Genomic DNA, 11,998 nt, shown 5'->3' on the forward strand with positions numbered 1-11,998 from the left:
ATCCAAAAAATGAATGGTTAGATATGAGAGTTAACTAAAGGATTGATTTTAGTAATAATTAGATATTAAGGACTCATTGTGACAAAAAAATAGTTGAGCTTCCTATTTGGAAAAGACAAATAATTTTAGAGGTGTTCACTAAACTTTTGGTGTTTGTTACAAGTTACATTGAGATACACCCTTGTCCCATACTTACCATATTAGTTTTCTAACTATATGATATTAATAATATTGCTCTAAATTTATGTTGTAACATGATAAAATATGATTCTATTCTATCAAAATTTTACCCCCTTCCTTTAATTTTAATTGCATCAATGTTATCCTCACCATTTGAGTGGCATTAGTGATCGTGAACTCCCACTTTTTTAATAAATTTCTATTATTATAAATTAATAATATATAAAAGTCATATAAATATGAACTAAAATTAAAAAAATAGAATATATATAATTTATTAATAATATATTTAATAAATAAGAAAAACATTGATGTATTATTTGAAAATTAGGTAAATACAATTGTTCCTTTGTCCATTTAACTTTTATTAAGAAGTAAAAAAAAAGTTAAAATGAATGCCTAGTTAAAAAAGAAATTCTTTATATATGCCAAATTCTTATTGTGATTCCTTTCCAATCATTCAAAATTAAGTTTTACATCATAAATTAAATATTTCTGATAAGTCTACCCCTTCAAATGATATAGATCTACAATATACATATGATAATAATATAGTAATAATAATTAATGGAAATGAAAATAAAAAAATAGTAGTAGTTAGTAGAAGCACACAAAACACATGTTCCTTAAAAGTAGCTGACAAAGAATGAATAAAATAACAATCCTTAATAATGCAGCGTAGCTTATAAGGAATGTTTCAGCTTTCTTAAAAGCGTTGAAATTCCATTACTTTGTAAACTTAGTCATAAAAATTGTATCTTTCAACCATTCTCTTCTTAAAATTCTGATCCATGGATGGTATCATTCTGAAGCCAAAGGTAGAACAGGTCACTGAAGATGAACAGAAAGTTCAGGTTTTGGGCATAGATTCCATAGAATCATCTCCTCTTGTTGTGAAGAATCATGAAGATTTTGTTGATGGAGTTAGTACCAACTTGGAGAAAGAACTAATCCATAACAAGTATGTTTTTTATAACTGATATGTCTCTCTTTTTATGTATATATAGTATGTTTCCCTACATGACCCATGGTTTTGTTTCCTTTTTTGTTTTTTGTTTTGTATTAACAACTACCCATTTGCTTGATTGTTTCAATTTTTGTAAAGTTTTAATTTTTATGGATTTCAACAATAAACTGTGGTGTTCTTTAGTTACTGGCTTAAGTAGTTTCAATTTCCAAGTGATGAGAATCTGTATGATTTTGGGTTCATTCGTTAAGGTTGTTTTAATTAATTGGGAAATTGTATGTGCCTGTGAAGAGATTTTATTTACTGCAATAGATCTAGATCAGAAAGGTTACTAATTGGAAAAGGTAAGAAGAGTGGACTTGAATTATGTGTGTAATTGTAACCCATTGAATAAGTGGACCTAACTTATTGATTCATAAATTCATAGTTATATCTTTTACTCTGATATTATACAGATGAGATTCGAACATTGGGTATATTATTTTTTATTTTTTATATGCAAAGTCTTTTTAATTTGTTTAATCTTTCTTTTTTAAGGGGAGGGGGTGAGCATATCCGAGGTTTGAATTCAGATGCTCGCGCTTAATGTCTCAAAGCTCTCCCAATTGAGTTACTCTTATTCTTATTTTGATTATTTCGGTTTTAAGACTTCTTTGGTTCGGACTGCGTAAGAATCTATTGATATTTCGAATTAAATCGTCTTCTCCCAGGGGTTCTACAAGGATAAATTGTTATTCCCTTCCTCCATGGAGAATAAATTTCTATTGTTCTTCTACTCACATGACCAAATCATCCACCTTAGGCAAGTGTCTGTTATCTTCTCTCAAATTGGTTTGCTCTAACTTTCTCCTAACTTTTTCTTCTTTGGTGTTACTCATCTACCTCTACATTCTCATCTCCGCTTAGTGTTTTTAGGCTTCTGTTGGAACTTGGAACCTTAATGCTCGACATTCATAGTTGAACATCATTTCCTTATACTATAGTTGTCTTATAGAGTTTTCCTTTAGTTTGGTAGGCACTTTGATGTCACAAATTGTGCCTCAAACATTTATTCGCTCATCCATTTGGCTTGAATCTTATGGTTGGCATCTCAATCAATCTTCTAATCACTTAGCAAGATAAACTCGGAAATATCTAGTCCGGTGTGATCTTCAAATTTTTTTCCTTCGAAACATTTCGAAGTAGGGAACATCTGTTTGATGCGGTCTTCATCAATTTACCAACATTTTAAGGATATTGCGAGCCAATTATTATATATGAACTTCCCTGCCATATTCAATGAAAAGAATACTATAAGCCCATAATCTTGATTAAGCAAATACGAAAACAATAAACTTTCGAAATATTTAAATAACAAAAGCATCTGAAGCAAGTGGATGTAACCTCCGTTGTAAGATAAATATAGTGTGCTTCAACTATTCTCCCTGTTCCTCTTTGTTTAGGTGGGATTATTGGGAGTCTTCTACATGCATCACCCCTGTTACACGGTAATATACAAGGAATAGACTTTAACATCAGTAATGGCCTATGCCCTTACTATTATTGTTTAGGCGCGATAAGGAATCTTCTAAATGCATCACCCTTTTATTTTTGTAACTGCGGTCTAGCGAGGTTCTAAGACAATAAGATCTGTTGGTGCGCTGGGAAAAAGTTAGGCGACTACGGAATAATAAGGTATTCAAAGTTTGGTATATCACATTTAAGTTCCATCTGGTTGTTATTGATTTGTTTATGTGGGTTTGACTTTTGAAATAGTTAATATTAATGCACATTTTTTTTGTGACATTATTTAAGAGTTTTCACTATTAGCCTCGGATTTTAATGTAGCAAGTGAGGGGATCAGACTAACTTGACTTCAGAGCCACTATTTTGCTGTGTTTTTTTAAGGGGGTTCACTGAAAGAACTTAAACTATAGCATTCATGTTGAGTTGTTAACATAAAGTCTAATACATATTTTGGTCCCTCTGGCAACACTATCATAAAGACACTTATTATACTGAACCGTATATATTTCACTTCACAATCAATTTTTAGCACAGGTTATAACTCTTCAAAATTTTAGAAATATGGGAATATATTAAGTCTAAACTCTAAAGCATCGACATATCTAGAAAAGTCGATTCACAAATTGCACCTATGTGAAGCTTACATCTGTGCTCGTGTTTGTGCGGTGATCTTCCTTAGGTCAATGCCAGAATCTGGAATGAATGCAGTGATTCCTAGTACAAGTCAGCTTACCATCTTCTATAATGGGAGCATTTGTGTCTATGATGGAATCCCTGCAGAAAAGGTAACCACACTTGCCGCTCTTTGATGTGATAAGTAAACCTTGCAATATCTTCAACCCGATCCTCCACTTTACATGTTATGATACCATCCAAATTGCTAACAGGTGCATGAAATAATGCTTATTGCTGCTGCTGCCGCCAAGTCTTCTGAAATGAAGAAAATCGGGACACAGTTTCCCGTCATTTCACCCGTTCCCACAAGGCCTTCTTCTCCACATGAAACCCCGAACAATGTTGCTCCCCCACAGGCACCCTGTTTCACTGCAGAGAAGAGTCCCATATGCAGGCTGCAAGGTGGTAATGTTCCCATTACTTTACTAGATTTAGACTATAATCTCTCAAATATTCTTCTTTTCTTTATCATTTACTGTCTATTAATTCTGTTTTCTGTTTTTTTATCGTAACGAGTAACGACCATTTGATTCTCGTGTGGCTTTTTGTCAATTTCTCTCTTCAGAATTCCCAATTGCACGCAGACATTCGCTTCAAAGGTTTCTTGAGAGGCGCCGAGACAGGTACTATACTATCTACCTGCCATGTCTAATCAGTGGACTGTCCAATTTTATATGTGATGGTTATTGTTATATTTGTTTTCTTATGTGCCTGATTTATCTTTGTTGAAGGCTGGGAAGCAAAGCCCCATATCCTATCTCATCAAAAGGAAAAGTGGCTGACAACATGGAGAATAACTTCTGTGCCGACAATGCAACCGATTTGGTTGCGATGAACCGATCCGAGGAGGAGTTTCAGCCAACAATCACTGCCTCTTGAGTGCTAACTAGTGTTGTTCTAATTTATGTGGAATGGTTGGTTGTGGAAGATCATGTGACTTGAAACTAGTATAACTGTATTTGTATGTTCAAGAGTCAGTATTTCATATGTATAACATTAACTATTGAACCTTAGAGAGTCAGTGAAAGTGTGACTTGAAAGTTTGCATGTATGAACAATTGATTATCTATTGTGTTGGTAAGATTTTGACATTTTTTCTTCATTTTTCTTGTAAGAAAGAAGAATAGTTTGTAGAAAATGCTTGTTGGTGCACTCCTGTAATAATCACAAGAATGTAAGACACTCTCGATCCGAGAATAAATCATCCTTTCCAAGGAGGTAAATCTTTGCCTGCTAGGCAAGAGGATAGAGTATTTTCAATGTCAATAGATAAAAAAGACTGTAGTTTAATATTTGATATGATCCTTTTATCACTTTACTCATTGAACTATATAATCAACCAGCATAACCATTCAGGTTCATCTAGCCTCGTACACACGCACACTGAAATATGACTATATTCCTTAGTTTGGGACAATTAGTCAACATCATACATAAGAGGCAAATCCACTTCAATTCTTGAATAATGGCCATCACTTTTGCTTATATTATAATAAAAGATTCAATTTTTATGTGGAAAAAGGTTTATATCAATAATTATGATTTTATGTATGAATAATTCCTTAATATTTTGTTCATTCGTAATAAAATATTTTCTTTGTGGGGCATTCAAATCATAGGGTAATGAAAAGGTGAGAGAATTAGGAATTATGAAAATGTACTCTAGCTTTTATTTCTTTAATGAATTAGAATTTTCCCAAACAAACCCTAATATCATCTGAATAGGCCACATACAGATTTTCAGGGTTGTTTTAATATTTTTAAAGTCTTTTTCAATTTAGCAGTGCCCATTTTCAAGAATGTAACTTTTCAAACAAATTAAAGTAGTAAAAATGTAAGTCAAGAATGCAAATTAACACATGATGAGGTAAGGTTTGATGAATGATGATGGAAAAGTGTTCAGCAGTAACATTTAAACAAAATGATCTATAAAAATTTAATAGATAGACATCTGTTGTCCCAAAACAATGTATCACTGCATGTGCTGTTGCTGGTAATTAATCATAAAAATTATAAATGATTAAAAATTTAATTTAAATACAATTTTGTAATTAATCATAATTACTGACACATGAAGTGACATACATTATGGGAGAGCAAATTACTCCAAATTCAATATTGCTTGAATTTTAACATTGGGAGAACCACAACATAAATGAAAGCTACTGTGTTAAACATGATAATGGAATCTCATAGTTCCTACATGGAACTCAAGTCTCATACCTAAGTTGAGAGAATTCGACCATATTGAACAACAAAAATAAAAGTCTAAGGAGTTGTTTGTGAGTTCGTTAGGAAAGTTTGAGAGCCATCTCACGAATATATTTTACGTTCTCAAACTTTTCCCTTCAAAAATCATCTCACAAACAAAAAGGACACAGGTTCGTCAAATCTTAGGAAATAGAGTTTGATATATAAATAGGAGCCACTGGATCATAACAAAGTCACAGGGAAATAGAAAATGCCATTAAAAGAAGAGTTAAATCATTCAGTTACAAAATGTAATCATAAAATACAAGGGAAAAGATCAGTCACTTTAGAACTCCAGGCCATGTTCACGAGCCGCATCAGCAAGTGCTTGAACACGGCCATGGTATGGGTAACCACCACGGTCAAAGGCGACCTTTTTAATCCCTTTCTCGATACATGACTTTGCAATGATTTCACCTACCCTCTTTGCTACTTCCTGAATGAAGGAAAAAGAACACATGACAAGAAAACTTTTAAAGCAAGGGAGACTAAGGCACTAGAACTTTACAAACAAATGGCTTGATCAAGTTACAAAATATACATGATATTAGATTACAAGTTTCTAAGATTTAGTAGTGGAAGGAAAATCTGAAGACTACAACTGTTAAACAAATACCATAGGGTTAGAGCAGCAAGCAATATTTGTCTTTGCAAAGTGCACATTTTTATTTCCTCTTTGGTATGACGAGTTTGGCACGGATTACTAATTTCTTTCCCCTCTATTAGTGTTTATGTGTTGTTAAGAAAACATTATGACTTTCACTTTGTTATGGTTGGGGAAAAGAGGCAAATATTCAGTATTATCCACAACACTGAGTCCAAACCGGCAGCATTTAAATCATCATTGGTGCATCCTAATAGTTTTTTTGGAACTTACAATAGTTGGACCAGAGGTGTAGTTGAACTCTTCGAAAATTGTCTTTTGTAGTGTTGAAGCTGAAGCAAGAGTGTGCATATTGGTGTCATCAATCACCTGGACAGAGAGATGCTTGTTGGATCGGAAGACAGACAATCTCGGTCTTTCTGGTGTTCCTTCAACCTGATAAACTAAAAAATGATTCCAGAGTAAACATGCATTGCATTCTTCATGATAGCAGAGTTCCATTTTGTTTTCCAAAGCATCAAGATAGAGTACATGGAATTACAAACAATATTTAAACACTTCCGCATTCTCAATAAGAAAGAATCGGGAGGGATCAAGTTACTCCAACAGTAACTTTAAATAGTTACTCCTAATCTTATATTCTTATTCAATCATGTTATTCTAATCCAACAATCAATATCTAATGTTGCTTATCTTGCACATGACCTCCTCATGTTCCTCATGATTCATTGGTGTTATTCCCATTTCTTTGCCACTAAAGAAAAATTACTCGTTGCACTGCATTCTCATAGATTACATCATCACATATGGTCACCAATTCTTAAAAAAGTTGATTATGTTTCTCATTTGCCTTCATTTACAATTTGCAACCTATTGGAGGTTAATGCATACATGTGTAACTCAATTTCATTACCGCTTCGGGAACCACCAATTGACAGGGTTCATACCTAGTATTTTAATGAAACTATGATAATCAACTCATGCTTCACAATGTAGGCTATGACAATATCAATGGTTATATATGTATGCATTCCACTATGAAAATTATTGGGAATTCCATCCTTAATGAAGAAAACCCAGAAAATTTCGACCAAATCCCAAATGAATGGCAGAAATAAGGACAAGGGAGTGCAATGAATATTTGAGTTTCATGTGTTGTGCAAAGTATAAAAATGCATATCGATGACATGGAGTGCAAGGGTTGACTTACCACACAAAACTACAATGTCAACGACAGGAAATTTGTTATGGAAAACTAATCATGCTCTAAATAATGCAATCAATGATTTATGAAACCACAGAAAATAGGAAATGGCAAGACCAGTATTCTGACTAATACATAAGCAGCAGAGTAAAATCAGAGGGCATGGAACAAAAGCACTGGAATTTCAGACACACCAAAGAAGCCCGGATATGACACAAGACATGGATACAATTCGACACAGACGCAAAGATACAGCAAAAGAAATATAAAATGTTATAGAATATGGTTAGGAATTAGGATTGTCCCATAATGTCTAATACAGGGACATGTCCGACACAGACACATGAACTATTATGAAGTGTTCGTGCTTCCTAGATACACACCGACCGTAAATGACAATCAAAGCTACCACCACTCTCCATCTTCTATCAACAACTAGTATATACTAATGCCATAATTTAAACTATAAACCTCAAATGGCTGAAAAATAAAAACTAAAACATCTCTACTTCCATTTCCTCATTCCAACATTTTCTAGAACACATAGAGAGCCTTCATAATCTGATCAATTCACACAAGCATTGCAATTAAAGGTGCATCAAAAAAGCCAACCATGACAACTAATGACATAATTAACCTCAACTAGACAAAAAAACGCAACTTTTGCACATTCAAAATTATGGGCACTTATAAAAACAAACAATTTATCATAAAAAATGAAAAAAAACTAAAAAAGAAAGGTTTTTTTTTATGAATGACCTTCTTCCTGATACGGATATGGCGAGCAGTTCTATCTTCTCTTCGGGTACTAGCTTTGGCTTCAACCACAAAACTTAAGGGAAACTTTGGATTTGGGGTTGAATTTGAAGGTGGGAATAACAAGGAAGACGAAGAGAGAGATGTTGAATGAAGGAAGGAAAGTGAAGAAGAAAACATTGTGATGATAATGTTAATCACTTTGTTGCAAGTTTCACAGTTACAAAGCTCACGCCATTGTCTATAAATGTAGTATTATCATCTTATCCTTCTAATTCTCCTCTAGTGAATATTTTTTCCATTCACAACACTCAAATTCAATTACCATGTATCAAATTTGTTTTCACTACATTGTTAAAAATTCAGTTAATTTTTTATTAGTTTCTTTACTTTTGTTTGGAAATTGTTCTTTTTTTACTATACAAATATGCTTTTGGTAAATTAGACAATTTTTTATTTATTAAGTATTAAGAGCATTTCATTTTTATTTTTGGTTCACGTGTTATATTATAATCTATTATAAATTATAATGAAATAAGAATAATATATACATTTTTTCAAGTCCATAGAGAAAATCCTTACTTTTTTTCCTCAATGATAACCATCTTTTTTTTTCTTATTTGGATTTCACAACCTACCTCATTCTTAACCAAATATCTACAGTGTTGTTCTCTCTCCTTATTTTTATTTTTTTCTCATTGTTCTTATTTAATAATATAATTTAGGTCCTAGTGAAAAACATATTAAGAATATTCTTATTTTCATACAAAATGACTTAAGAATAATCTAATGGAGATGCTCTAACTAATGATTTTGGTACAGTTAAGGGTATTTCTTTACTCCTTTCGATTTTGGATAATGAACTAATCTCTTTCGGAATATATAATTATCTATTCCAATAAATGTCGTTCTTAAAAATTGAATCATTGACATTTTGGTCATCTTAAGAACAATCTAATGGAGATGCTCTAACTAATGATTTTGGTACGGTCAAGGATATCTCATCACTCTTCTAGATTTTGGATAAAGAATTAATCTTTTTCGTGATGTATAAATATCTCTTCCAACAAGTATGGTTCTCAAAAATTGAATCATTAACTTTTTAATCATAATGAGAATCTAGCATAGTCTTACACTACTATACCAACATTTTGTTCGTCTCTAACTAATGATTGTGGCATGACATCTTTTAATAATTAATTGGATTACTTATCTTTATATATGAGACTATAGTTATCTTTAAAATGGTCTTATAATTTAGTTTATAATTATTCGAATCATAGGCTAATTAGAAAACAATCACATATTTATGAAACAAATATGCAACTCTCTTATGGTAAAACTTTGTTGAAGGTATCTCTTATCCAACAAGAAATTAATCTCGTTCAAACATAGAGATTAATCCTACCTAGACATAAAGAATCGGGCTAAAGAGTTTTGCTTTATCCATAAAATATTTTTCAAATACATTAAAAATGCCGAACTCTTAACAATGTTTAAAGAATCTAGCTATCTACCCAATGTAACAAAGTTTGTTACAATCTTAATATCTTATTATGTTTTCTTTAATACCTTTACACTACAAGTGAAAATTTAAAATTGTTAAGTTATATCGCACATTCAGTAATTGCCTCTTTAACTTTGCAACTTAGAATTTGTTCCTCCTCATTTATATGTTTGTTTTGACATTCACTTACATGTTCTCATATCCCAACTCTAGGATCAACACAACCTTGATATAGTGAAGTAAGACCCCATTAGATTCTCAGAAAGATCATAAAATCAAATGTTCGATCCGTGAGAGTGACACATATTAATACGAACAACCACACACCACAAAAAAGATTATTTCTTTATCCATAAAATGAGGAGACACCCTTATTCGACCAACATGTTTGTTTCATGCATGACTCCATATTCAGCAAAATTAAGCTCAAATAGAAGATATTGTCTTTATAGGAATCTTTCCTAAGTGCCCATAGAATAAAACCTTTAACCGCTTCTCAAGGATCTTCTTTCGATACATCCATTCATATCTCAACTTTACTTCAGATACCATTGGTCAAATTTGTATGGCGCAATTGGTGGATGAAAATTATGAGATGAAAGGGTAGAGTATAATTTAATATATTAATAATGTAACACGACTTTATGGTTTCCATATAGAGTTATTTACAAGTTATCTATTAATAAAACTTTCAAATTGATAATGAAATTTATGATAACTACTTTTTAGATATGATAAGGATTTGGCTATTGAACTTCCAACTACTTATTTGGATTAATCATAATTTTAAAAAGTAAAAAAACTAAAATTTTGATTGATAAATAAGAAGCATGGATAAATATTTTTTCAGTCTTAATAATACTACCCATGAAATAAATTTTACAAATTACACACAAGGACTAATCTATAATCTACCTCATTGACATATAAGACATAAAAATCTTATCTTTATGTAAAGAATCATATACACAAGTGACAAGTCAAGTGATAAGGGTAAAAGGACCACTATGATAAAATCAACAAATTGAACAAGTGGTAATAAGGAGGTAGAGAGAGAAGCATAAGAGGATAGAGAAAAATATCTAATTCCATTAAAAATCTCACCATGATTTAGGTTTCATCAATCATGGGGATTCAATATTAACAACGCCTTGACTTGCAAAAATTACAGAGTGAAATTGCCACCATCATCATCAAAGAAAATAAGGGGCAATAATTCAAAGTCCTAACCTATCAAACACCTACATATCATTTTTTTTTCCTTCTACTTTGAGAATTACATTCATACAAGATTCAAAGCTAGTCACCTAGCTAAAAAAAGCTAGTATGAATCAATTATGACTTAAAACATTAGCATATAAAAACATATATGCTAATTATTATACTTAGATAATTTCTCCCCTTTTGGCTAAGGTTATGAAGAAGTTATATTGCAAGTTGTGGATTTGGACTTATCAAGGATAGACCACATAACTTGAACATCTCCATAGCCACATGCCATGACTTCACCTTGTAGATCCATCACATGGTTCTCTCTTTCTACAAAATCAAAAACACTAATTGTCAAAAACACACATGATAAAAAAAACAAGACATTGATGGTTAGGAAATTAAGGTTAGTTATGTCATGTGAAGTACACAAACCTGTTTGAGACTTCTTATGCTCCCTTGGAGATTGTGGGTTAAAGAAAGTGCAAGCTTTTTTGAATGGGGTTGTGATGGTTTTCTTCCATGATGATGATGCCATAATTGTAGTTGTTGTAAGTCTATGAATTTTGGTGTTAAGTTCAATTTGTTGGCAATAATAACTTTGTGTTATGTTGGAGTTATATAGTGTGGAGAGAAGATGTCTATGTGGGAGAATATAAAATATAGAAAGTGGGAGAGGAACAAAGAGAGAGGGAGGGGCAAGATCCGTGAGATGAGGCTATAGATGGAAGAAACATCACTCCTTTATATTGAGTTACCTTATCTTATTAGAGTTTAATATTTATAAACTTTTTATATCAAATTTTTTATACTCTTACTATATTATTGCCCAACAAGATGCTAGTACAAGAGATATTCTAAGTAGATTATGTTTTCCTTTGGATTTCTAGAATCGACAATGGTTAAGATGAGCAATCACGTACGTTGAAAAGATTAATTCTTTAACTATAGGTGAAAGAATCATCTTGATAGCACCAAAAAAATATTTTTTTTCCTTTGTTTTGAAGCATTTGTATTTCATGTACTTAAGAAGATATTTACTCATTATTATCATTATTCATATATATTAACTTTATTTAAAAGAATAAATGATAATTATTAATATATTATATATTAAAAGTATAGAAAATTTTGTGTGAG

The 11,998-nt window shown here is 31.9% G+C and overlaps 2 protein-coding genes and 1 long non-coding RNA gene across 6 annotated transcripts; 1 reads left to right on the forward strand and 2 right to left on the reverse strand.

Moving 5' to 3' along the window:
• On the forward strand, nt 843-4,409 carry LOC109328591 (protein TIFY 3-like). Of its 4 annotated transcripts, none has more exons than XM_019562123.1 (5): nt 843-1,141; nt 3,333-3,438; nt 3,541-3,730; nt 3,894-3,951; nt 4,060-4,409. In XM_019562123.1, exons 1-5 carry the CDS (start codon nt 972-974, stop codon nt 4,205-4,207), a joined length of 672 nt encoding a protein of 223 aa, XP_019417668.1. In that variant the 5' UTR covers nt 843-971; the 3' UTR covers nt 4,208-4,409. The 4 variants fall into 4 exon arrangements, with proteins under 4 accessions (XP_019417668.1, XP_019417667.1, XP_019417670.1 ...); XM_019562122.1 differs by having other exon boundaries at nt 844-1,141; nt 3,541-3,733; XM_019562125.1 differs by having other exon boundaries at nt 844-1,114.
• Nucleotides 1,728-2,157, reverse strand: LOC109328592. Its single transcript, XR_002105457.1, has 2 exons — nt 2,077-2,157; nt 1,728-2,038 (listed from the first exon to the last, which is right to left on the reverse strand). It is a non-coding gene; the product is annotated as an uncharacterized LOC109328592 (long non-coding RNA).
• LOC109327359 (50S ribosomal protein L18, chloroplastic-like) lies at nt 5,723-8,377 on the reverse strand. Its single transcript, XM_019560469.1, has 3 exons — nt 8,146-8,377; nt 6,456-6,617; nt 5,723-6,014 (listed from the first exon to the last, which is right to left on the reverse strand). Exons 1-3 carry the CDS (start codon nt 8,320-8,322, stop codon nt 5,865-5,867), a joined length of 489 nt encoding a protein of 162 aa, XP_019416014.1. The 5' UTR covers nt 8,323-8,377; the 3' UTR covers nt 5,723-5,864.

Source organism: Lupinus angustifolius, chromosome LG15, assembly GCF_001865875.1.
Source record: "Lupinus angustifolius cultivar Tanjil chromosome LG15, LupAngTanjil_v1.0, whole genome shotgun sequence".
In the NCBI taxonomy this organism is placed as follows: domain Eukaryota; kingdom Viridiplantae; phylum Streptophyta; class Magnoliopsida; order Fabales; family Fabaceae; genus Lupinus; species Lupinus angustifolius.

Bases quoted from the DNA above. Each gene is read 5' to 3' on its own strand.
- LOC109328591 (XM_019562122.1), top strand. From the start codon at position 972: ATGGATGGTATCATTCTGAAGCCAAAGGTAGAACAGGTCACTGAAGAT. The intron at 3,734-3,893 runs GTAATGTTCCCA...TTCTCTCTTCAG, and splicing joins CATATGCAGGCTGCAAGGTG to AATTCCCAATTGCACGCAGA. The intron at 3,952-4,059 runs GTACTATACTAT...TCTTTGTTGAAG, and splicing joins CTTGAGAGGCGCCGAGACAG to GCTGGGAAGCAAAGCCCCAT.
- LOC109327359 (XM_019560469.1), bottom strand. From the start codon at position 8,322: ATGTTTTCTTCTTCACTTTCCTTCCTTCATTCAACATCTCTCTCTTCG. The intron at 6,618-8,145 runs GTCATTCATAAA...TTAGTTTATCAG, and splicing joins ATATCCGTATCAGGAAGAAG to GTTGAAGGAACACCAGAAAG. The intron at 6,015-6,455 runs GTAAGTTCCAAA...TCCTTCATTCAG, and splicing joins ACACCTCTGGTCCAACTATT to GAAGTAGCAAAGAGGGTAGG.